This window comes from Pteronotus mesoamericanus, unplaced genomic scaffold (assembly GCF_021234165.1).
Source record: "Pteronotus mesoamericanus isolate MK-2021 breed Mesoamerican mustached bat unplaced genomic scaffold, CSHL_Meso_final scaffold_54, whole genome shotgun sequence".
Taxonomy (NCBI): domain Eukaryota; kingdom Metazoa; phylum Chordata; class Mammalia; order Chiroptera; family Mormoopidae; genus Pteronotus; species Pteronotus mesoamericanus.
Window position 1 is genome coordinate 71,888,053 of NW_026555321.1, and position 27,186 is coordinate 71,915,238.

The following is a 27,186-nucleotide window of genomic DNA, read 5'->3' on the forward strand; positions in this document are numbered from 1 at the left end:
CTGTAGTATGAGGACACTGAGATCTATAAGCCAAGAAATTCTCCCAAGATCCCATAGCTAATTAGAGGCAGAACAAGAATTAAAGTCATCTAACTCCTAATGCAGTGCTTTATTTTATTACATCATCATAACATCTTCAAAGGGCTTACTTTTCAGAGACTCTCCAAGAATGATAAAGATTAATCACATGACCCAAAGGCCCAAAGAGTAATGTCCCTTTAGAATTGCTTTCCACTTCTGACTCAAACTGTCCTGAAAAATGCCAACTAGCTTATTCAAACAAGTGAAAAGAACAGCCTCAACTTTATTATTTCTTAGTTATTTTAGTTTAGTTTATTTATTTAGTTTGTTTAGTTAGTTTAGAATCCTTTTGAGTGTCACTCACTCATTCATAAGTTTTGACAAATTCAGAGTTGGTTGCAGAGCATTTCAGGCAAGGTTTCACAGTGCCAGACTGAGTAAAACACGCCTTTGAAGCCAATAGGCTATTTCTGACTCTCTAAGAAAATAGAAGATGGATTACTCTTTAAACCTGCTAGGGAATGCAATTCTGAAGGCTCTATTAGAACCATCAAGAATGGAGTTTCAGCTGCCCACTGCCTGTCAACAGTGGATTTACCCAACTGCAGCACACTTCCTTGTTGACCTTTCAAGATCTCAGTGCATCACCAGGATGCCAATCAATGTGTGGTAGTAAATTCCTCTCACTTCGAAGAGGACAGCATGCTGGAGGGCTTGTAAGGTCTTTGAAATTCAAAAGAGTTCTTAACCTTTTGTGTACCACCACCTTCTTCTCAAAATATTGTTTTTAAATGCATAAAATACAAATATAGGATTGCATAGAAAATTGATATATTAAAAGATAGTAACAAAAGTAATTTTAAATGATAAAAAACTAATATTTGTGATTAGTATTTGTTAATACATTAACAACATCTAGCAGCAGGCCTACCATAATTTCAAAATAATATGAGTGTAAATGATATTTTTAAATATCTGCAATAACTTGATATGCTCCTACGAATATATCTGTGATATCTATTGGTAACAAAGTCACAGGCACCCCTGATATTGTTGTGAATTGTGTATACATTGTAAATGAAAGGAAATAATAAATTACTATCGGAAATTATTAAAAATAAGATATAATTTTTCACCATCTGAGATCATGGACCTCCTGACTTCTATTCATGGACTACTAACGGCAAAGTGTGCTGTGAGAATCCCTGAATTTCCAAAGACTCTCTCAGGGGCTTTACAATGTCAAAGTTATTTTTATAGTAAATCTAAGAGGTTAATTACTTTTTCATTCTTCTTCTCTCTCAAGTTGTCCAGAGGCTACATGACATGTGCTGATTCCATCATTGTGCCAGTTCATGGCATGTGTCCTTGTACATTCTAGTGTTTTAAGCTTTTTTCCACTTTAATTTCCACTAAGGTAGATATTAATAGACGTGGCTCACATAAACAAATGCTCTCAGCTATCCTCAATAATTTTTAACACAAAGGGGCCCTGAAATCGAAAAGTTTAAGAACCACTGCCTTAGGAATCTAAGAACCTCAGGTTAATACCATAAATGGTCCAACATATTAAAATGCTTCCCTAACAGTTAAGTTTGTGGCCACTGGCTCTGGCCACATTCCAGTGCCAGGCCTGAGGCCTGTGTCCAGAGGAGCACAGCACTTCATCCTGAAAAGTGAAGAGAGCAGGAAAAATAAGTCTAGTTGCTTTCGGGGAAAGTTCCATGTGGCCAGGCCAGAATGCTTCCAAGGAGGACAAATGTTGAAATCTATGAAAATAACATTCTTCTATGCATTATACCATTGCTATGTAACTCTAATATCTCCTGAAATGCCGTGTCAGAACAGAAAACACCCAGGGATCCCGCATTCTCTTCCAGTCTCAGCCTCTCCTGGAAGGCGCCCTGTCCAGCATCAAATGCGCAACGTCCTGCCATCCTCCTTTCACCAGAGCACTGCAGCGTCTGCTGCCTCTGGAAACAGGTTTTCAAAACACAACTGGGAACTTTATTTGAACTCTACAGCTTCCCTCTCACTTCATCAAATTTTATATTTTCCAGTCCTTTCATCTTTGTTGTAATACTATGAAAACTAATAAACTGAACATTCATTTAAATGGAGTCATGAGGCTAGAAGAGAGACCTCTCATGAATGTCACTCAATGCTGACCCCAACAAGAAGAGATGAACCTGCATCTCCAACAAGAAGTGACACCATTACCTTAGCTGGAAAAAGAAAACTTCCTCCCTGCCCAGTAACAGTTCAGCCAATGGGAGGCTGCCAGAACTCAGTCCATGAGAAGTTACTGTATTCCAAACTTCCAATATCCTCCAATAGATTCTTTCTTTACAACAGTCCCTCCTGAGTCCACACAAAAGTGTTCCTCTTCTTTGTTTCTCTAAATTGGCACATAGTTCGCCATTATACCATCTGTTCCGAATTGCAATTCTTTGTTGTTCCCAAGTAAATACATTATTCTGGAAAAATAGCTGGCAATTTGTTAAGTCAATAATGCTTAAAAAAAAAAGAAAAAAGAAAGAAAATATTTTCTTGGAATTGCACTCAATTAAGAGTGGGAAAGTAATAGAAGGCTTATAAGAACAGAACAGGGGATCAGAGGGTTTTTAAGAATCGAGCAATGAGAAGAGTTCCCAGCACTAGGGAATAGAGTTGCAGCAGTGGAAGCCACAATTAGTCACTAAGCTGGAAAAACAAATAAGAATAAATAGATAAGTTGGCATAAGATCTGACTTCCTAGAAGACTGAGTAAGGGATAAGACAGATCTTGTATCGCACCTAAAATTAAGCAGCAATTTAGAAACAAGCAGATAGACATAAAACAATGAAATGATAAACAAAAAAGGGAGAAAACAAAAGTTTTTTAAAAAATCAGAAGAAAACAATAAAAGCTTTTTGCAGTCATTTAATAGGAACAACTCTGTACATTCTCAAGTCCCCATATTGCTGGTTAGAATAACAGTGGCCTTGAGCCATTTTTAAAAATTACATTCAGTTCCACCAAGAGCAAAAAAATAAAAAGGATCTAAGGATTTAAAGGCATAAGTTTCCATTATTTTACTAAATACACTACTCTGATTTCCTACATTCCCCAGTGATGGCAGATAAAAGAGGTAGTACTGTATGTGTTATCAAGAAAGACTCCTCCAGGTGTATTTGAATAACTTCCAGATCTTCTTTATTGGCTCACTGAAAACAGACTAGACTTCATCTTTTCTAAGGATCTTTTGTTAATTTTGTTATCCCACTTAGATTACTTAGTGATGATATTAGTGTATAAGATAATATGCATCAAGTAGCTGAACAAGATTGTACCCTTCAACTAATCATACCCCTGGCCATTTGAAAATATAATCATGGTAAACAAATTATGACCTGAAGCAAAAGGTATGGTTAAAAACTAACTATAACTCAAGGCTCTTTTAACTTTCATGCTAGAAAGATCAAATAAACTAACTATAACTCAAGGCTCTTTTAACTTTCATGCTAGAAAGATCAAATCTAAACACAGACATGAAAAATTACATGGTGTCAAATTATACAAGTTCACTAAATACACCCAGGATTTTCTGAGACAGCCAAATTTAGAGCATTATTTTCAAAAATTGTATACTTTAAATGTTTAACTATCTTTTATTTATTTGATATTATATTAAAGACTTTTCACAAAAACATCCATAATTGGGGGCAAAAACTCTTATATCAGTTTGTTCTCATTGTTGGATACATGTAATATAGAACTAGGACCTCTGCATTTTAATACCCATATCTGTCCACAAATATTAGACAAATCAGAGAGTAAAAAATAGTTACTTTTTAAAGCCATTTTTATTGGCACAAGCATGAGTTTTAAATTCATTTTCTTTTCCTTATCATGTACCATATTTTCTGCACCCTGATTTAGAATCTTTGTGCTAATCTGTAATTTCAGTGATGGGCTAAAAGGCACAAAAAGTTGTTCAACTGTATATGACAGCCTTATATGGACAGACATAAAATTACTGATCCTATGAACCTCAATAAAAACTGGAAATTCCTTAAATAAGTAAATAACTTCATTTTTTAATGTAGCAGTGACTTCAGAATTAATATTCTTTTTAAAATCTGAGGCAATTGATTTTCAACATATATATTAATAAAATTGTATCTATAAAATTATATATCTTAGTCAAACATATATGATACTTTAATAGCATACCAGCATTAACAAACAAAGTTAAAATTAAAATTAAAATTAAAATAAATAACCCTGGCCGGTGTGGCTCAGTGAACTGAGCACCGGACTGCAAAGCAAAGTGTTGCTGGTTCAATCCCCAGTCAGGGCACATGCCTGGGTTGCAGGCCGGGTCCCCAGTAGGAGGTGCACAAGAGGCAACCACGCACTCATGTTTCTCTCCCTCTCTTTCTCCCTCCTTCCCCTCTCTCTAAAAATAAATAAATAAATAAAATCTTTTTTTGAAAAAGAACAAAATTCAGCTGTATAAATTTGAAGATCTAATTGGCTTTATTACACAATTTATGAATTGGGCAGCATCCCATCTAGCAACTAGGATCCTTGGAAGGGTTGTATAAAATGGAAGGTTTTTACAGGAAGAAGGGTGGGCAAGGGAACAGCTAGCAAAAGGACAGGAAAGATTATTTTAGACCTGCACATTCTTTTGTGAGGTAATGGGCCTGCAAGGGTTTTATCATGCAGATTACCTCTTCTTTTGAGGATGGAGGGGGCCCATGTGACAGATTACATTCCTGGTGCTGGGCCAGAAGATTCTAGACTGATTGGTTAATTAAGATTACATTTCTGGTAAAGGCTGAGACTGAAATTAGGCCAGGTATTAAGTATCATGGGCTTTGCACAAGTGTCACCATTTGGAGTTTATGGTTTTCTTTTTAACACCAGAATACTTTGATTATTTCCAAACCAAATACTATTTTCTAATAATACTTTAAATGATATGTATAGATATAAGACAGGGACATAAACTTCAAAGAATTGTTATAGATTTAATTACCAAAATTCACTATTCACCATATTACATTTTCGTTTCCAGGTTACTACTGGCAGTAACACATAGTGTATTTTCTAGCATTTTGTACTTATTGCATGCCCATATTTTTCCATTATTTAGTAGCCAAATTAAAGTTTGCCAAAAGTAATTATGAATAGCATAAGAAATATCTAGATTTTAGCCCTGGCTGGTATGGCTCAGTGGATTGAGGGCTGACCTGCAAACCAAAGAGTCATCCATTGGATTCCCAGTCAGGGCACATGCCTGGGTTGCAGACCAGGTCCCTGGAGAGGGGTGGGGGGGCGTGTGTGATAGGTAACCATGCATTGCTGTTTCTCTCCCTCTCTTTCTCCTTCCCTTCTCCTCTCTCTAAAAGAAAATAAATAAAATCTTAAGAAACACCCATATATTAAAATCAATATTATTAGTGTGTATATTCATTTGTCACATCCACTGTCCCTGAGTTCTAGTTTTGCTTACTATCATACCTCATGTAGATTAATAAATTGCTCACTTTACTATAACTATTCTTCATTACATGCCCAGAGAAGAAAAGCTATCACACACATGAAAAAAATCTATAAAACTGAGTAGTAGTAATAGCACATGCATGTATTGCAGGCAGGTTTGGCATTATCTTCAAATTTATGGAATGAAATTATTTTTGAAGATTAGTAAGTTTCAATAATTTGGGTCTTTTAAATTGGGACCTTGTACCAATTAATACTCAATAAATATCTATTGAAAGAATGAAAAGATTGTTCTTGGACAGTCCTTGATTGAGCAGCCATAAGAGAGCACTTCTAAATTCTTCCTTTGACTCAAGTTCTGATCTCAGGAACATCACTGATGTCTACACCAGTCTTCCATGTAACTGCTTTAAAAAAAAAATCAAGCACAGCCATCACTCATCTTAAGACATTCACTTCCTTTGGCCAAAACTTAGAGAGTACTGTTTTGGCAATCAAATTTCTCCCCTGAAACTAGCAGTTATTTAGTAGACTTATCCCATAAAGATATAAATATGGAAATACTGACTACAAAGAAAAGTTGAGAAAGGTTTGCAGATCAGCAAGCCATCATTTTTAGTATAATGCCCAGCTGAATTTGATACACTAAATTGAGATACCAAATACTAAGAGCAAAGGAGATACTAGTTCATTATACTCTGTTTTTTAAATGAATGGATAAGCTTAATTAAATTATCCTATTATAACCATGGGCAACTATATGCTTCACAAAATCCATTCATTTATTATCATTCTAATTTGCCAACTTCTTCAAAGTTTCATCCATAATTGGACAAAATGCTATATATTACAACCAGTTAAGAATGTAGCAGGTTACAGTTCACCATGTTCTGGATAGAACCTGTACTTTTAAAACAATATGAGATCACTCCAGCATTTTTGTTTTATTAGTGGCTCTAACTGGTAACTTATTAGCCAGTCAGGTCTCCCATCCATCATTAACGGAAACAATTTTTAAAAACAAAATTCACATACTACATATATCCTTGTTAAACTTTATCTTAGTTATTGTTCCATTAGAAACATTTCATAAACTAGTCATCATTTTAACTATCCTTTTTTTTCTGTTATTTACAAATGTAGTAGTATTTCTTTAATGTCTTTATTCAAGTCATTTATGGAATAGTTAGGCTCCTCAGAGAGTAGAAGCCTATAAGAATACCAGTAGAGATCCCTGTCCAGGTTGACATCTATTTTCAATAATTTATTCATTTTAATCATTCATATGTATTTACTAAGTTCCTATCAAAGAACGTTCACCATATGAGGCATTGGGAATACAGTTTTTAATGGGACAAACACTGTTTCTGACCTCATGGTGCTTAGAGTGGTCTACAAGCAATTAAAATAATTAAAATAAAGTGATATAAAATTTTTATATGATAAGTAAATGACAGTATATAGCTAAAGGAGCAACTGGTATAAGAAATCTAAAATGAGTATTCTTCAATGTGGTGATTTATTCATCTGAAAATGTACATTTCATCTAGCCATATTGGCTCCTTCATTCCACAAGTGTATCCATCATATGAAGTACTTGTAAATGCTCTACTTAAATCAAGATACACTATATTGAGAATCATGCCCGTCACATAACAGACTAATATTTTAAAAAGCGTTAGTTACTGACATTCTCCAGTAATGCAAACATAAGCTGGTTTCTTTTAACTGAGATGCTCAAAATTTACATGTGCAAGGTCTGTTCAGCAAGTATCTAGCCATGTAATATGAAAAATAGAGACATTTACTGAAGAAGATACAAGATAGAAGAAACACTGCACATAAGACAATGACACCTCAGTCCTCTTCAAAGTAGGCACCTTGGGACCTCACACAATTCTCCCAGTGGCCGTCAACTGCCCCGTCATATTTTCCTGAATCTCATCAATGGTCTGAAATCTTTTCTCTTTCAAAGATGATTTTAGTTTTGGGAAAATCCAGAAGTCAAAGGGCACCAAATCTGGGCTGTAGGGAGGCTGAGTTACCTGGGTGATTTAATGTTTCACCAAAAAACTCTGTATAAGACGTGATGCATGAGCAGCCTCATCATTGTCATGATGAAGCTGCCAGTCACCAGTTTCCCACAGCTGCAGCCTTCTGAATCACCTGACTAGTTTCCACAGAGAAATGTTCAAGCTTAACGCAAAATTAGATGTAGATTCATTGCTCTAATCATTCAGTCATTTTGAATGTGACAGCCACACAGTACACATGCTTACTTAACAGCATCTACCATCCCCACTGACTAGTACAGTGAAGCCATCATTATTCATGTATGTGCATTCCAGTCCACTCTCATTGGCTGCCAGGTTACATGGATGTTGTGCAAACTGTTCTCGTTATATTAACAATGGCTGGGCTTTTTCAGGACAAACCTCATATTTCTTTAAATTTTTGATAATCCACTCTAGAACTGTCTCAATTAAAGATACTTATTTATAGCACTTCTTTCAGCTTAAACAATTACTTAATGCACATTAATTTGCAGCAGTGCTTCTCAAATTTAATGTCTATTTGAATCACTTGGGGATCTTATTAAAATACAGATTCTGATTCAAGAGATGTGCAGTAGTCTGGGACTCTGCATTTCTAACAAGCTCCCAGTGACAGCAGTGCTGCTGGTCAATAAAATATACTTTAAGTAACATGTATTGGTAGAATTCCCCTCTCCCCATCCTTGACAATTAGGATAATATTTGTCTATCATTTGTCTGATTCTTTTCCTAATCTCCATGAGTTCCTAATGATAAAGTATCTTAATGATAACTGTGATAATGCTTACATGTTTGTTTTTTATTTAATACTTAGGGATAAACTTCTATAGACTAGACTAGCCTTCATTTATGTAACTGTTCTCTTGCTGTCTTTATATCTACCATGGGTTTTAGGTCCTTGAATCTTAATCTTTTTCAACCCTATCCAACTGAATGACTACTCTCCTAGGGAAGAAGTATGAGTAAGATAGGAACCAATTGGACTTGCTTTATTTCTGCAATTGATAAAACTATATCTCCTAATCCAAGAGAAGTCAAGTCACCAAAAACATGCAGTAAATTAGGGCCAACTGCAGACTAAAAGCCAGGATTCTTGATTCCTTACTTATTCTGTTGGTATAACCAAAATTAAAGTCCTCAGTTTCCATATTTTCATCTTAACATTAAGCCCAAAATGGCTTCTCCTCTGACTGACTAAATAGTAATAAGAACCTAGTATTTCCCTTGTTAGAGCAGGACTCAGATTATGTTTCAGTTGTGTTATTATACAATCAAAGAAAAAGAAAAAACCTAAAGAAAATTTTAAGAAAGCCTAATAATCATTAATGATACTATGTTATAAAGTAATATATTTCATATTGCTGATTATCTTAGAGGCAAAACAATGTAAGGAAAAAAAGATAAAAGGAGAAGGAGGAGAATGGTAGTAGTAGTTTTTCAAGGGATACTAACAAAAGATTTAAATATGATTTTCCATTTACTGTAGCTTTTAAAAGTTTGTGATTATTTAAAACAGAATTCTTGTAAAATTGTTTTTGGTTTATTCACATTATTATAATCACTTCTCCCAGGAAATACAAATAATTATTTAACAGACTTGTCCATTTCCAAAAAGCTCAGAGTTGAAAAAAATTGTATTAAATCAATTAGCCACTATTTTCAGTATAATCCCCAGCATATAGATTCAGAGGAATGGCAAGTAATGGTGAAAGAAAACACAGTTCATTAAATTCCTTGGTATAGATCAATGGCCACCTCTAATAAAACCTCCTCCAATCCAAATCCTAGAGAAGTAAACACCTGGATTAAGAACAGAAGTAGCCCATTGCTCATCCAATTCCCTGGGGTCTCTGTTCCATTTAGGTCCCATGTATAAATATTTTCCTTTTAAGTAAAAAAGAAAAGACATTTATGGGGCTAAATTTCTTTCTTCTTTTCCAGTGAGTTGAGGTTATATTCTGGTTTTAATCTGCCTGACTGACATCAACATAACTGGTAGAATGAGGAGTAACTGGATATCATGCAGGTGAAAGCGAGAAGCCGCATGTTCTATTCTGAATCCTGCCAGGGTTCAGCTATGTGATCTTGGGCAAATCAGTGAAGTTATAGCTCACCTCAAAGGGTTGCCATGAGGAGCAAGAAACACAACGTATATGTGGTAATCACCATGAGAAACAGTTGGTACAACATGAAGGTATGGATTTGAAAGACTTGCATTCCAGCCCCACCCTGCCATAAAACAGCTATATTACCTTAGGCAACCACTCATGTACAAAATAGGAATAACTAGTCTACTGCACCTGTCTCAGGTGGGTTCTTTGAAGTCTGAAGAGAACAGAACTTATAAAATGCCTGATATAAAACAGGCTACCAACAAGTGATTATTAGTTAAAAGCACTATATCAATTTAAGCCCTATAATCAATCCCTTACAAATGATATGAAAGTCAATCTATACAGGAGTAACAGGAACAAAGAACTCAAAGTATACCAACATTCTATTCTCCCTTGACTAAAACTTATTCCTCTTTTTCCCTCTTACCGTTTTTACCGTGGAACCATTTGGTAGAATAGATGAAACTAATTTGCATAGTGTACATTTAAAATCAGTATTATGAATTTGACTTCAAGGCAACTAAATTATCACCAAAGCCACACACCTGCAGGATTTTTTGAACGAAATTTAAAACATTAAAATTTCTGGTTCACATGAAATTCTTTCACATGGAGTTTATACTGGTTGATACAAAACTTATGTTATTGACTTATATATTTTGTGTGCTTATGGAAATGGAAAAGTTTTTTTATCACTAAACCACCATCATAAACCAAAAAGAAAGAAAGAAAAAGTAAGAAAGGGAAGGAGGAAGGAAGGAAAGGAAGATGGATGGAGGGAAACAGATTTGTGTTAAAAGTAAATCCAAGAAATCACAAATAGCCTTAACATTACCATCCAGGAAAGTCTGTTCAAGATAATCAATGATCTGAGTGGCCTCACAAATAATGTTTTCCCCGTGGATAAGGACAGGCACTTCTCCAGTTGAGTTCAAACGCATAAACCAAGGCTCATTGTGCTCACTCAGGGGCAGACTTACATCATGTTCCTCGCACTTCAATGCCTTTTCAGCAATTACCAAGCGCACCTGGAAGAGTTCACACTGGTTACCACAGGGCATGCAGGCTTTCAGTTCAATGATATCTCCGGATACTACTAAGCAGTTTTTCTGTGTTTCCCTAAGTTATTAATATTTTCAACATTCTTTAACTACAGCCATGCATAGCACAACCACCTTTAGGTCAATGATAAACTGCACATTGACAATGGTCCCATGAGATTATAATGGAGCTGAAAAATTCCTGTTGCTTAGTGATGTAGCCATCTTAACATCATAGCACAACATATCACTCAGGTGTTTGTGGCGATGATGGTGTTGACACACCTACTACAATGCCAGCTGTATAAAATTATGTACATGCTATCATGTACAGTTCATAATACCTGATAGTGATAATAAATGACTATGTTACTGATCTATGTATATACTACACTTTTTATCATTATTTTTGAGTATACCTGTTGGAAAAGAGTATGTCACAACACACCAGCAACAGCCTTATATATTTTCTGTTTATGCATCTCTTGATTGCATCATTTTCTCCTGTGCTTGATTTAATCTCATGTAGTTTTGTATAGTGACATATTGTACAGGCTTGTAGCCTAGGAGTCACAGACTATATCTTACAGCCTATACCATCTAGGTCTGTAAATGTGCACTCCATGATATTCACAGACTGACAAAATCGCCTAATGATATATTCCTCAGAATGTGTACCTGTTGTTAAGCCCTGGGTGACTGTATTCCTATTCTAGAATTAGCAAGTTAGATGTTCTAGTGTCTTGTTCTTATAAATTAGAAAGATAAGCAATGAAAATGATTTTGGCTATAGTAATTTACAGTCACACTCCCCATCACTAGTTCTTTGTGCCCTAAACCTAATATCTTTCCGCAGACAAGAACCTGAAATACAGATATGCTAGGCCTTGTGAAAGAGAGTGGAGAGGAACAAAATAGAGAAAAAAAAAACAAAACAAACTTTAGATTATTCAGCTGTTTCAAGGCGCTTCCTTCTGCCTCACTCTGCAAAAGCCAAGGGGACAAGGCCTCCAGCGCAAACACCTGAAAGTGAAGCTTTTGGTCTTATTTCATGAGTAGGAGTGCCCGGGTCCTATCCTTTACATCTCAGGCCGGTTTTCCCTGCTCCCCGCTAAGGCGCATCCCTGCCCTCGAGGGAGCACCGTCCGGTTAGGGAGTTCGAGGCCTGTTTTCTAGCTGGGCCATCGGCCTGGGTGAGGCCCAGAGGGAGCTGTCCGGTGCTGAAACCTGATCCTCACCGCCCGCCCTCCGGGCCGAGGCCTTTACCTTTTGGGAGCTGAAGGAATGCGTCCAGTGGTACAGAATAAGCTTAACCTCTGCATCCGACTTCCCTTCCGCCACCAAGGGCGCGCCGCCCCTCTGCTCATCCTGCATCTGAGCCATTTCGAGGTGCGCCCTGTCCTTCTCCCTCCTCCACCGCCCCGCAAAGCGTCGGTTATTTTTCAGCGACGCCTCCGGGAGCCGGGAAAGCAAGTTCGCGCGGACGAACGGACCCCTGGGAAGTGTAGTTTCTGCGGCGAGAAGGCTGAGAGGCAGCGTCTGCAAAGATTCCGAGGTGTCCGTTCCCCAGGAAGCCTCTGGAGTACGGAAATCCCCTGGGAGGTGCACGTGGACTTTTTCAGGAGAAATGACGTAAAATTTCATGATTATTAAAGTGAGTAATGAATTATGTTGATTGCAAATTACTCTTTGGTTTTGGAGGTGGAGTAGAGGTTGCCGAAGTTATATAAAAGCAGCAATTTTCCAAGATACCTTGGGTTCCTCTGGGAGAGTCGGTGCCTTTGGCGGAGAAGTTCCAGTTGCCAGACAAAGTAACAGGATAAGGATTTATGTGTTATTAGAAGACATTACTATGGAATCATGCAAAATAATTATAGTTATTATTCCCATAAACTAATGCAATGGTGAGGTAAAATAGCTTAGTTGTTAAACACAGAAATTTTAGAACAGATCTACCTGGATTCATGTCCTGTTTTTTCAATTTTTCCCATTTTTTTAGTGGGGACAATTTATTACCCTAGTAAGGTTTTTGTGACAATTAAGTAACAAAATACAATGTTAAACACTTAAAACAGTCTGGCAAGTTGTAGGCACTCAGTATTATTCACAAGTTCAGTTGCCTTATAAACACTCTCTTTATAACATGATTAAAATCATAAGTTTATATTAGTCTAGTTATTTATGTATACCTCTTAAAATTTAGTGTCTTAGTAAATTAATAAAATTTCTCTTTCAGTAAATATGTATTAATATGACCATGGATGTTTGTAGAATGCATTCAGCAAATATTTATTGAGTACCTACTGTGTTCCAAGCGTTTTGCTGGACCCTAAGAATTCAAGATATGTAAGACCTGATACCTAGCACCCAAGATACAAGTCTGGTAGCAGACAACAAAACAAGTAGACAACCACAACAGAGGTAAGACCCATATGTCTTAGAGTGAACATTAGGTATTACGAGAAAAGAGAGGCAGTTATCCAACTCAAATTTTTTTTAAAAAAAAGGCCCCTTGTAAGATACAAATCTCATGAGGTCCTTCTTCCCCTTTATAACAGGTCATACCCTTAAGGTAATTCAAATGCTACAGCAAAAGCGATTCCTGCCAAATTTGTTTTTTATCAGTTCATGCTTCAGAGTAGAAAGGGGAAAAGCAAAACTTTGAAATCGGACAGAATGGGAATCAAGTTCTAGCTCCATTCCCAATGACCTTTCCTGGGCCTTCACTCATCATGTGTAAAATATGGATATATAGAAGAAATATGACGGCCCTGGGAATTTAATGATACAGTGTATATAAAGCACCTAGGACATTGCCTGCCATATGGCGAATGATGAAAACATACATGGAACGCCCATCCAGGCCATTAAAAGGACATCATGTTACACTTGCTCTTCTCTCTTTAGGATTCAAAATTTTTGCAGCTACTTGTATAATCTCCTCTCCATTCCTCTCCAGAAGAACTTTACTTTTAATTCTCCAGCTTCAGGTTCCAACATATACTAAACCTGAATATCTGAATAAAATCAACATTCTTCATAAGCTATCTATCACTTGCAGCTGAAAGAGTCCTGACAATAAAGCCCAGGTCTATCAAACACTAAGTATTTTCTCTACCACATCTTCCCTGCAACAAAGCCATATAGGAAACATTGAATGAATTGATTGATTCCTGTGTTGGTGTTTAATATAAAATATTTATATATCTCCTTGCAAGTGTAAATGTGTACAGAGCTTCTGAAGGTAAATTTATCAATATGCATCAAAAACCTTGAATATGGTTATAACTTTTAACTTTCCAGTTCCTCTGTTCGTATTTTTTACTAAGAAATAACTGCAGGAAATTGTTTGCCCTAAAAATCCTTTCTCCTTCTTCAGTGGTAACAGAAATTTTAACTAAGCACGTGGCTTTGAGAATAAAGGCTGCATTTCCCAGGCCCATTGCAGCTAAAGGTGTCCCTGTGACTGTGTTCTAACAAATGGATGTAATGCATGTGCCACAGGGCAAGTTCTAGAAAGCCTCCTTAGAGAGACAGCTGGCCCCATGTCTCTTCTTCTTCATGCCATTCTCCATCCTGCTTCCAGGAGGGTATGTGCTTACATGGACCCTGAGGAACAGGGCCACTCTAAGGATGAGCAATTCCTGAGCTGGAAGGAAATTAAGCCCCTGAGAAAAGGACATTGTGGACATCATTCATTCATACACTTGCTGGAAGTCAGAGTCGACTCAATGGCATCTAACACAGACAGGTACTTTGGGAAGCAGAGCCACCATACCCACCTGAGTACACTGCTCCAAACTTCTACTTGAAGAAGAAATAAAGCACCTTGCTTAAGCCACTGTTATTTGGTGCTTTCCAAGTGCTATTAACCTATCTTCACTTAGATATCAACCCCGTTAATATTGTGGCTTTTATTTCTTTGTGCTTCCCCATATTGTAATTTTTCTATAATGAACATGTGCTGCTTTTACTTCTTACATATTTGAACATCAAAAGAATATAAGTAAACAGATGAGGTCAGGAAACACGGTTGTATTTTGGTGTTAAGTCACAACAGGGTAGAAAAAGAACTGAGCATGTTTGCATTGATCCATAATCCCTATTGTTTTCCTTCCCACTAAATCCACTTGTAGGTAATACAAAAAGCTTAGTATCCATTCACATGTTTATTCAAGTTGTGCGGGTGTATTCTGTTGCTATGTGTCTTTGTCCATCATGTTAGGAGAACAGAAGCTAGATCCAGGTCAGTTTATTTCTTCAATGTGCATTAGTTGAGCTTTCCCTGTTCCAGGAACAGTGCTAGAAACAGAAGATGTGGAATTACAAGTCCAGTCACTGGTCTCAGGGAATTCAAATATAGAGGGAGAGAGATGAGATTACAACACAGTGTGGATATCTAGGAGCTTACGATAGGAAAATAGAGAAAGGTTCCTAATAAAATGTCTTCCCAGAAGTTAGGTACCATAACTAGTATAATACTGGTGCAATAACCAACATACCCAGTTTTGGGCCACCATTGGCTCATATAGGTTCATGAGAGCTAATAGCTAAATTTTCAGAATTTTGCAAGCTGGATGTTCAACTAATATTAACAATTACATAAAATTGAATTGCATTTAAATAATTCTAAAATGGATCTAGCAAATACTCAAAACGTCACTTCCTGATCTTTTGCTGTTTATTATTATCTGTACTCTTCAGATTTTTTATGTTTATTTTATTCATATGAAGGAAATCATATGTAAGTGTGTGCTGCTGTGCATCTCATCCCAACTCCCTATTCAGTGATGTCATGTTAGTAGCCTAAAATTGGCTGTGGTAGGAATATTTACACAACAGAAATTGGCCAGTGTTTTCTATCATATGTTTGGTTTCTTCCCAGAGAGTTGGTTGTTAAACATTTACCTGCATACCATGGAATGTATGGATTTTATTTAGCGTTTAATAAATTATTTTGATGATGATTATGAGGATCAGGAGAACACCGGGTAAATCCGTGAGTCAGTGAGTGAGTGAGTTTTATATTAATCTACTTTTGGTACATTTTTCTATCCTAACCAGCTTAATTCTGCTTCCTTCTCCATTAATAAAGCACCCACTACTCTTACAACATTTTCATTCTCTTCACAGTACTTGGGGAGAAAGTAGATATGCATACATGTATCTGTTTACAGTCAAACACAGCACTTTCTCTAGCACATCTTCCCAGGACCAAAACCATAAACCCAAAAACTCTGAATGAATTGATTATTGCATTGGTGTTTAATATTTATAATACCCTTTAAACAAAGTATAATGTAGAACTTTGTCTAAAGATAACAGATCACTTTCTTGCATCTCATTTGGTCCCATTATAGCCTGATGTAGCTACCATCCCTAACTTATAATTGAGGAAAATAAGATTTCATCACTGAGAGACTGGTCCAAAATCCTAGAACTACTAAGTGGAAGCACCATATCTCAAACACGACTTTCTGACTACTAGTCAGGTATTATTTTTTTACTGTATTATGCTAGCTCTAATAACAAAAGAGAAATTTGTGAACTTTCAAGCTTTACACAGTGTGAGGTCAACTTTGGGGGAAAATATAGCCACCTTCTTGAAAATCAGTCCACATAGGTACCTATACTTCTATTAAAGCACAAACCGCAGTTTCTAACTACTGTTTATGTCTTTCTTGTGCATTATACTCAGAGTTTCTTAAGGCCAAGGCCTAATATTATTTATTTTATTATTGCTAGGAATCCAAATTAGTGCCTAGCATATAAAAGATGCTCTAAAACTGCTTATTAATTTGGGAGGGGGGGGAATGTTGCAGGGAGCACAGGGGTCCTGGACCTGAGGGTCACTGTCTGGGGCCAGCTGAGGTGAGAGCGACGGCTCTGATCCCGCAGAGCCTCTCCTGGGGTTGTCACGGATGGGGACAAACAAAATGAGTCTTTGCCGAAAATTTCTCTGTTTGCCAGGAGAGGAGAAAGGGCTCTTTTCTCTAGTGAGAAGCCACAAGCCCTGTGTCCAAAGGCTTTTATTGAGAACCATATGCTCAGGGGTATACAACAAAGCTCATCAATCAATGTCAAAAGGCTATGTTTACAGAAAACAAAAAGAGATCATAGATAACTATTGGAGGAACACGAGAGATCTGCCTCAGGTCAAGGTCTATGAATAATGTAAATCTCCTTCCCAGTATGAGCCGGTTATCATAGCTTTTGAGGGGAAGACCAAAGCATGCTTAGAGGACCTTTCCTAGCCCTGATTGTCCCCGGGAAATGCCCGATCCAGTTTAGGGCTGTACTTTCCTTTAATATTGTGTCAAGCCTGAGCCAGGTGGGCAGGGCAGAGCCACCAAGAGGTAGAGACTTCTTTCAGATAGAATGAGGACTCCGGCCATGTCCAAGCCAAGCCAAGTTGTGCGGGCCTTTTTGCCCTTTCTCCATGTCCCCCCAGGTCCTTGTCCCACTGCCCATATCAGCCAATGTCTGTCTTATGTCATCTCTCCTCACGAGAGAACTTACCCATCATCAACAACTGACCATCACCGGGCCAAGCAGGGTGATGTGAAGGAGGCAGGGGCTCATCCCCTGCCAGGGAGACAGGTTTTGTCTCCTCAGTGGCCTGTTTTCCCAGGCCTCCTTGATTAGCTCCAGCCTAGGGACCCTCTTGCCTGTCAGTGAGGCTACAGTCCCTGAAACCAGGTGGGATGGTTCCCATCCAAAAAAGAGTAGATCACATCAATAAATAGTATTGGAAAAATTAGATATGTGCAGAAAAATGAAACTAAACCACCTTCTTACATGACACACAAGAATAAATTCAAAATGGATCAAAGACTTAAATGTTAGATCCAAAACCATAAAAATCATAGCAGAAAACATAGCCAGTAAAGTCTCAGACATTGCTCCTAGAAATTTTTTATCGTATATATCTTCCCAGGCAAGGGAAACAAAAGAAAAAACAAATGGGACAACATCAAAATAAAAATTTTTGCACAGCAAAGGAAAACATCAACAAAATAAAAAGATGACCCCACAGAATGGGAGAATATATTTGACAATACATCTTATAAGGGGTTACTATGCAAAATTATAAACTACTTCTAAAACTCAAAACCAAAAAAAACCCCAAAAAATCCAATTAAAAAATGGGCAAAGGACCTGAATAGACACTTCTCCCAAAAGGACATACAGATGGTCCATAGACATATGAAAAGATGCTCAATGTCACTAATCATCAGAGAAATGCAATTAAAACCACAATGAGATACCATCCCACACCTGTCAGAATGGCCATCATCAAGAAATCAAAAGACAAGTACTAGCGAGGCTGTGGAGAAAGGGAAAACTTTTGCTCTGTTGGTGGGAATGCAGATTTATGCAGCCACTGTAGAAAGCAGTATGGAGATCCCCCCAAAAATTAAAAATGTATCTACCTTTTGATCCAGTGATCCCAATTCTGGGAATATATCTGAAAGAACCAAAAAAGTAATTTAAAAGCATCCCTATGTTCATTGCAGCGTCATTTACAATCACCAAGATATGGAAGCAGCCCAAATGTGCATCAGTGGATGAGTGGGAAAAACAACTATGGGACATTCACACAATGGAATACTACTCAGCTGTAAAAAAAAGAAGAAAATTTTACCCTTCGCAACAGCATAGATGGACCTGGAGAACATTATGCTAAGTGAAATAAGCCAGCCAGAGAAAAACAAATGCCATATGATTTCACTCGTATGTGGAAACTAATGAACAAACTCAACGAAGAAATAAAGCAAAGATAGACTCTTAGATGGAGAGCAGATGACAGCTATTGGGGGATGAGGTTAAGGGGTGGAGAGATTGAGCAAAAAGGAAAAAGGACTTGTGGACATGGACACCAGTGTGGTGACTGCTGGGGGAGGGTGATATAAGGGGACTAAATGGTAATGGAAAAAAATATATAATAAAGATTAGAAAAAAGTAAAAACTTTGACATAGATAATCTGCCAGTTTATATTGAATTTTTTAATTACTGATTAAATTTTATACCTATTAATTTACTAAAAAAAAGAGTACATCGCCAACAACAAAAACAGCAATAGCAAACAATGATAACAACAACTAACAACAGTAATGATAAATTATAACCTATTTAGTCCTCTGCTCTAGAAATTCTATTTGTAAAGGTATTTTCGTTTGACAAAAATTTTTTTCCACAAATCTGGACTGAGGATTACAGCTGTATAAATTGTCAATTAACATTTATTAAAATTCTTTATTCATTTAAATATTTCTAAGTGAATGAATTTAAAATGGATTTGATTGATGGTATGAAATAACATCACATAACCTCTCTGAGCCTGAGGCTTACCTATAAAATTACAATAAAAAATCTATCATATTGGCTACGGAGAGAGATCCAGTTTGTGAAAATTCCTTGAGCTAGACAGTTAGGATTTGTTTGGCTTTTTTTATGTCTTATGCTTCTATCAAATTTTAAATTATAATGTAGAATTGTTATGGCTGAATGATGTATATATTTATAAAAGTTAGTCTTATGTAAATTCCTAAAGTCCTATTACTGATCTTTGTATCTATTCTGACAGGTATTAGGATATATGTATATCCTATTAGGATATACATATATACAGACACATATATACACATATATACACCCACATATATATATATATATATAATTTTTAAATGTATTTCAAATAAGTCAGATCTTGAAACCTTCTGACAAATTGTAATACTCTGGGTTTCTGTATTTTAAAGTACTTTCATGAATGACCACCAGAGGTCTCTATTTTTTAAAGAAAAATCAATCCCCTGCTATTTCCTTTCTTGACAAATTAGAAAACAGAAATGTCTCTAGCCTCTAAACAATGTGTTTAACTAATTAAGCTATCTAGTTCAAAATCAAATTTTGCAAAATTAGAAAAAAAAATCTACTTTCACCTGAGAGTGCAACATTAACACTAAGCACCCAGAAACTACTTTGCTTGCTCTGTCCTGACCTATGCCAGATATCTGACCCATGGGAATTGCAAAGGATCTATAATTGGTATACATATGTATAAGAAAAAAAGGGGGAGCTACTTAGAAATAATTTTTTAGAATTTTTATCTCAAATATGAAGAATTATTACTCTCTGATATTCTCAAACATCTACAAAACTCTTAAGTATTATCTAATTGAATGAGATAAAACATGGCTCATTGGAGTATGCTGATATGTTGAAAGAATTGCGATTATTCTAGCTAGTTTACCAGAGCTTCAATCAACTTGACTCCCGTATTTGATTTATCACAATTGTTTTCAAAGTGTGTTCCCCTGACAAAAAACAGCAACTGAATCAGAAACTGTAGAGGTGGAGCCCAGCCAATCGGTGTTTTAAAAAGCTCTCCAGCTTTTCAAACTCATGGAAAAGGTCCATCAGTTTTACTGATGCATATTAAGCTTGAGAACTACCAATTTAGTATATAATTGATGAATCATCACAATTCTCAGTCCCTAGTTTGTCCCACCTATAGAATTTGTAAAGCAGAATAGCATATGAAAGTCAAAGGCTGATTTATAGTATCTGGAAGAAAGGTTAAATAATTTGGAACGACTTTCATAGAACAGCCTTGTAAAACCCCATCGTGTCAAGCCACTAGCATACAGACTTAAAATGCCAAGACTCCTCCAGATTTCCCTAAAAAAAAAATGTAGATTACCCCCTGCAGGCTTCTAAAGAAAAGCCTCCTTGATATTAGAATAGTCCAGACTTGCTTTTGAGACTCTAAAATGCTTCCTCTGGTCCTTCTTGCCTCCCAGAGCAAATAATCATACATAATACCAAGTGTACTTTATTAATTCAGGAAGCTCTGTAGACTTACAATAATTTTATTAATATTCTAATTTCTTAAAGAATGACTGTAATGTTAATAATGCACTAAATTCTTTACTTTTTTAGCAGAGAATTCACCTTGTTCTGGTGGAGAGGATTTGACACATTGTCCACCCTCTCTCATTCATCTCTCCTGTGAAGAATGCTGTACATTTCAGAGTAAACAACACATGGATATGGGCCAATAAACAATTCAAAGAGACACTTACACTACATGACTGCTGATATATTTTGGAGTGTTTTGCATGTACCATAAAATATTTTGAAGATATTATAAGTATATTGTATTAAACACTTGCAAAATCTCTTAAGGCAGAGAGAAACATCTCTGTTTTATAAATGAGGATATTGAGACACAGAAAGGTCAGGAAATTTCCCAAACTCACATTGTTATTAATAAGTATCAAAACTGGGACTTAACCCCAAAGGACTGGTTTAGAGATCATGCTCTTACCACTGCCAGAGCCAGCGTCAGTCTATGAGGGACAACCATGGAGCCAACAGGTGTGATTTTACTAGTCAGGTACAAATATTACCTATTCAAGTCAGTAATTGTTTTACTTCAGGAATTTTTCCCCAAGATTGTTTATAACTTGTAGGGGGAGAAAAAAACTGGGAGAGACAGAGTGGAGAAAATACCTCTTAAAACTAAACCAACATTTATTACAAATTTGTACTAATGTTGCCCTAATAATATCTAGTTTTTTAATAAAAAACAGTACTCATTGATTTTCCCAACAATCCCCTTTGTGAGATAAGGAATCAGCACAGAGAGATGAAGGCAACTACCCTACTAATAATTGGTAGAGAAGGAACGAAACCACCAGGCTTCCAGCTTAAAATTCTGTGCACCTTCCACCATATCCTACAGCTCCTGCATGGCCCGCCACTCACTGGGGCACAGATCTAGGCTGTTGTCCCTCAGTATCCATGTGGGATTCATTCCAGGACACACCTGCCCCCAGATAACCAAAATTCATGAATGTTCAAGTCCTTTATATAAAATTGTAGAACAACACATACAGTCGACCCTCTACATCTGCATATTTTTAACTACAGATTGAAAATACTATTTTCTTTTCTCCATTGGTTGAATCCATGGATGCAAAGCACATGGTGGTGCAAAAGGCCAACTGTATGGGGAAAAAATCCGAGTATAAGTAGACCCGCGAAGTTCATACCTGTGTTGTTCAAGGGTCAACCGTATTGAGATTAATCATGATTTTTTTTAATGGTAAGTATCTTACACAATGTTTAGCACAAAGTATATAACAATTATAAAAGGTAATGATAGAACAGTACAAATGACTAGTATTTTTTTAACACTCTGGGTAAATGGTAACTATTAATATAACATGTCCTGTAGTTAAAGGGGCTTGGCTGCCATAATGGCTATACTTGGGCACTTCATTTTGTCAATTTTAATGATGTAATGTGAATTTTAGCCATTTATACTTCAAAACTATATGTGAAATAATCAGTGTTAGGTGGGAATCAAATATTTCTAATAAAAAATAACAAATGATAAAATAGATAGTACTCACAGTTGCATTCAGATTCATTTCTGAACTTCATGCTTTACCCACTGGAATAAATCACTAGAAAAACATTTAGTGATTATGTTAATAGTATGCAAATATCACTTAGAATATGAAGTTAAGAGGAGTCAAGGAGAAAAAAGAATAGTCCCTTCCCAGTCTGCTCTACTGGTATTTGATAATATCACTGAGGCTTCTTTCATTAATGTAACAATAATAAGAGGTCTATCTATAAATGACTGCAACTATAAAACCTCTAGGATTTTTAGGTGCAACCTTGGAAAAAGCATATGCCATATAAGATACTTAATGTTTAGGTCTAAAATTGCAGCTTTTTATTAGTTATATTTTACAAAGTTAAGTGCTTTCTTACTAATTTTAAGTGTGCTTGTTGTGTACAGTTCATCCTTTATCATACCACAGAATGCCAACCTCACAGTGGAAGGTGACTTTTTCTTCCTATTTCCTAATAAATGATTTAGGTAGTCTTCTCTTTTATATTTAAAGGAATATTTTCATGGATTTAAGAGCATTTGGTACTTATCTCTGTAATTCAAATTAGAATATTTAAGTATGCACTGGAATTTATTTTTCCAATGTCCTTGCTTTTGTGTTATTTTAGTAACTAAATAATCAGTAGAGAAGTTAATTTATGCCTGCATTGTCTCTGGCCATGTGACAAAAATAACATAAAAACTCAGAGACATAAGTTTTAAAGAAAGAAAATGCTAGTGTCACAAGGGTTGCTCTAAGGAAGATTTTGCTTTGTGAATGTATAAATAGGACAAGATAAGGTTCTGGGCAACAGCAGGGCCTGGGCACCAAATAGTCATCTATGTTCCTTTGGCATCAACTTCAACACACGGGCACGATTTTTTCTTAACCACCCAAAGTCACCAGGGACATTTGGAAAGCGAACATGAGAGCTAGTGCTATAAAACCTACTTCCTTTATCTTGTTGGTCTTAGTAAGATCCTGAAGAAGTTAAGACAATAGTGACAATAGAATAGAGTGCTAACTTTTACACTGAGATGCTAAAGTCTAAAGCAACATTTGCTTTTATTTCTTTTTTACATACTCCATTTTTCAAATAAAAGCAATGTTCTGGTTCATAGAGAAAAGATTAATTTCAATCCTAAGCATATAACTGATGCAAATGAAAGTGTGGAAATGAATCTGTGCTAGTTAAAGCTACAGGAGAAAAACGAGTGACATATGGCCACCATGAACCTGTTTCTAGTAACTTCCTGCATGACATTGGGTACTAGTTGGAGAGGCCCTTGATCCACAAAGATCATGGAGAGAAGGACATTGGCTTTATAATAAATTCTATTCTTTAAGAGTAGGGATGTTTAACAGGAAAAGGGAAACTGATCAAATTCGGGTAATGCTTCGATTTCCAAAACAACAGGGGAAAAATCAGGGACATGTATTAGCTTAGAAACTTTTCATCCCAAATGACTGCTACTGTATGCAAGTTATGGAAACATGAAAGCCCAGTCCTGCCAATTCCAAGTGGCAAAAGAATGTAAAGATGGTAAAACCACAACCACCCAAAGATGTGGCCATATCTTAGATGAAATTGAAACATACAGGAAATAGGGCAGGAGCCCTGTGAGTCCCAGAAGTGCCTAGAGTCGAGTGACTTGATCTTCAAGGGAGACTTGAGGAGTATTGAAGAGAGAGATGCCCCTTCATCCACGTCCTCCTGGAGCAAAAGTATTGATTCTATTCCATGAAGGTGCTTAAATCAATGAGACCTCTTTAAAGAACTGGTCACTCTGAAGAGCCTCTTTTTCACCTTCCTCGTTACACATGTGCCTTGATGGCTGTGGCAGCTGCAACTAACAGCAAGTTCTCAGGCAGACATGCAGGGAAGTTCTCAGCTCAGCTCTCACGAGCCCCGAGCCAGCTGTCCCAAAAGCTGATTTAGGACGTGCTCCCGTGTGGCCAGAAGTTTCTGAGCACCCCCCAGCTCTGCACGCGAAGTCACAGTTCTAAAATCAAGCATGTCCTCTCCGTCAGTATCAACTCTTGTACGCGTTTCCGCCGAACCCCTGAGCCAGCCTCTGTAGCCAGGAGACCTGTTGGGTGCCACAAATGTGATCCTGTCTGTTGTTTCAACCTCAGCAGAAGAGCTCCATGACCATATTTATTGCTGTTGCTATTCTGGGGGCTGGATGACGTTTTTCTCCCCTTGTGGCTGAGCACTGCCCGTTCATCTTTCACCACCCCCTCCAAGTCTGCAAAGCTAAAACCAGGGATACAAATAGATTCTACCAGGAGGAAAGTTAAAATGAGCAGTTCTTAAGTATTCTTAAATCAATTTGCTGTGTGGCATTAAAATCTTTAAATTCTGCTGTCCTGTATTTGAAATGTGTGCTATTAGCATCCCACTATTATCATACACAGTGATTGGTGGTAGCTTTGCTAAGGAAAAACAAAAATATATGGATAAAGGGGGAAAGGCCACCCTGATAATCACAGCTTGGAAATTTGGCAAATGTTGACTTTTCCACTGCCAAGTGTTGGGAGAATCCAAATGTTACCAGCCCATGAAGACATTTCACTTGCCTCTGTCCCTTCACTCTTCCTTACTAAGACACTACTCTTCTGTGATGTGAAAGGGATTCAGTGACAAGCTGCAGAAAGTCCTATTAAGGAAACAAAGATACAGGGCACAGGTGATGGCTCCTGGAAAGTAACCATATACAGATTTTCTAAATGAAGGCCTTAAGCACAAAACTAATTACCACATGCATTCCATGATACACCAAATGGGAGTGATTCTGGCTTTACCACTAACCCCTATTCCTTACACATCGGCCACCGTATGTCCTAATCCCTCCATGTCTGTACTCACCTGGGTGACTGCCTGCACTTGGCAATACTTATGTGTCCAGCTTGGCTAAAATGACTCCAGATTTCATGCGCTCTGACGCAAATCCTATTTGTAATGTGCACAGAAGCAGCATGTCGGGAGGCAGTAAGTTTCAGAGGCACCATAAGAAGCTCTGGAGCCAGCTGCCTGGCTTCGAATCCCTGCTCAGCCATGGCCCAGCTGGGGACCTGGTTAAGTATCAGTGTCCTCTTTAAATTAGGGTGATCACAGTGATTCCTTCATGTGGTTATTGTGAGAATTATGTTAGAAAACTATATACAAACACAGAAATATTAAAGGCTGAGAACAAGAGCCTTGTTTCTGTCAGAATAGAGATTTGAACTTCACTCCACCCTAGCACCTTCCCTTGGGATCAGTTATGGTTCATCTTTGGCCTGTCTCTTCATTCTTAAAATGATAGGACACAGGAACTGTGCTTCAGATTTCAGGTGTTCTTGGCTGCCTGCTGAGGAAATAACTTTTCAGTAACGAGGGTGGTATTTAACATGCACTTCAGCTACCTGGCAGCGTGGCTAATTTTCACTTAAAATGTCCATAAACTACAAAACTATTTAAAGCCGTTAGAACAAGGCCTGGTTCTTAGTGTTAAGAAAATGATGTCTATAAATATATATCACATATATGGATTTTGTTTTGTTTTGTTTTGTTTTGTTTTTGCCCCAGCTGGGTTTTGTCTTTCCTCCCTCTTTTCAGTTGCATATTTTTGTCCTATTTCCACAGATGGTGGAAAAACTCTGAATTTTGTTCCTTTCATGGTAACTCAGTCACCTCCCATACAATACAGATCTTTTTTGGGATCAATGTTCAGTCTCCCTTCTCCCTCCCTCTGGTGGTAGAAAGGATGGTGGGGGATGGATCTAGTGGGTTTACTATTCACTTGAATCCAGGAGCAAGACATCTGGTGTGATAACCACCCTCTGGTCCTCACTGGCCTCCTCGAGGTGTCTTGTCCAGCTGGATCTTTGGGATTTGACCTCTGGTCTTTCTCCATGTGAAGGGTTCATAACTGAGGTCACTCATGGTTGGTCTTGTAGCATAGTAATACATGGCTGGCCTGTGACCCTCCACGCCTCCCCACCAATGCTGACTCAGCCTTGGCTCTAATTGATCCTCTGAAATTCAGCCACATTGTCCATCCTTGCCTTTGTGACATCTACTCAAAGCCTTACCTCTCACCACACCACACAACCCATGGACAGCCCGCCAGATCGTAATTCTCACCTATGTCAGATTAGGGAACTCATCTCAGGTTTCCTCCAAACTTCAACCCCCACCTCAGAGCTAGGGAGATCGAGGAGACCTCTCATAGCTCATGTTCCCCAGAAAACAGACTTTAAGCAAGGGAGAAAGAGGTAGTAACATAGAAGGGAGCCCTGATATGGCTAGCAGCTGACTTCTCAACAGAAACACTGCAAGCCAGAAGAGAGTGGCAAGAAATATTCCCAGTCATGAAAAGTGAAGGCCTGCACCCAAGTCTGCTCTACCCAGCAAGGCACTCAATTAAAATGGGAGGCGAAATAAGGAGTTTCCCAGACAAAAGATGGCTAAAAGAATACATCTCCACCAAACCAGCATTGCAAGATATGCTAAAGGGGCTACTTTAAGAAGATGAAGAAAAAGAGTCTATGAATACCCAGTGACCAATACTTGATATTACCAATATTTTTTACTTATTAATCTGATTGTGACAATGATGTGTTACTTTGTTACTTTCTTATTTTTTGAAACTAAACCTGTTTTTGTATAATTCTTGCCTATTTCTATTATTTTTAATAAGCTTTAAATGATTTTTTGGTATTCTATATCCATTTTTTGATTAAATGTTTATAGAATTTTTTCCTTTAAAAAAACTATTAACCCTTTTTTAGATGTGTTGCAAATACTTTCCTATTCTATTACTTGTCCTTTAACTTTTTTATATGTATATTACTGTATAGTCTTAAATGTTTAACATAGTCATATTATCAATATTTGACTTTATTGCTTCGGGGTTTGAATATTTTACTTCAGGGTAAGAAAAATATTAGTTTGTATTTTCTCCTAAAACTCCTTAGATTTTACATGTTGATTTTGAACTCACCTGAAAATTGTTTGTATAATGTGTGAAATAGGGCTCTATAATTGTTTTATTTCAAGTAATAGTGGT

The 27,186-nt window shown here is 37.1% G+C and overlaps 1 protein-coding gene across 5 annotated transcripts in view; it reads right to left on the reverse strand.

The window, feature by feature from the left end:
- GDAP1 (ganglioside induced differentiation associated protein 1) overlaps positions 1–27,186 on the reverse strand; it is a 54,011-nt gene that overhangs the window by 7,870 nt on the left and 18,955 nt on the right. Inside the window, exons 1-2 of one of the 5 annotated variants that reach the window (XM_054595869.1) lie at positions 11,990–12,140; positions 10,519–10,711 (exon numbers count right to left, since the gene is read on the reverse strand). The exons of 1 other annotated variant lie outside the window; for it this stretch is intronic. In XM_054595869.1, the coding sequence (XP_054451844.1) occupies positions 10,519–10,711; positions 11,990–12,106 (310 nt within the window). In that variant the 5' untranslated portion in view covers positions 12,107–12,140. Of the gene's footprint in view, positions 1–10,518; positions 10,712–11,989; positions 12,141–27,186 lie in introns of those variants that run through there. 3 more of the 5 variants (XM_054595870.1, XM_054595871.1, XM_054595874.1) reach the window with 3 other exon arrangements.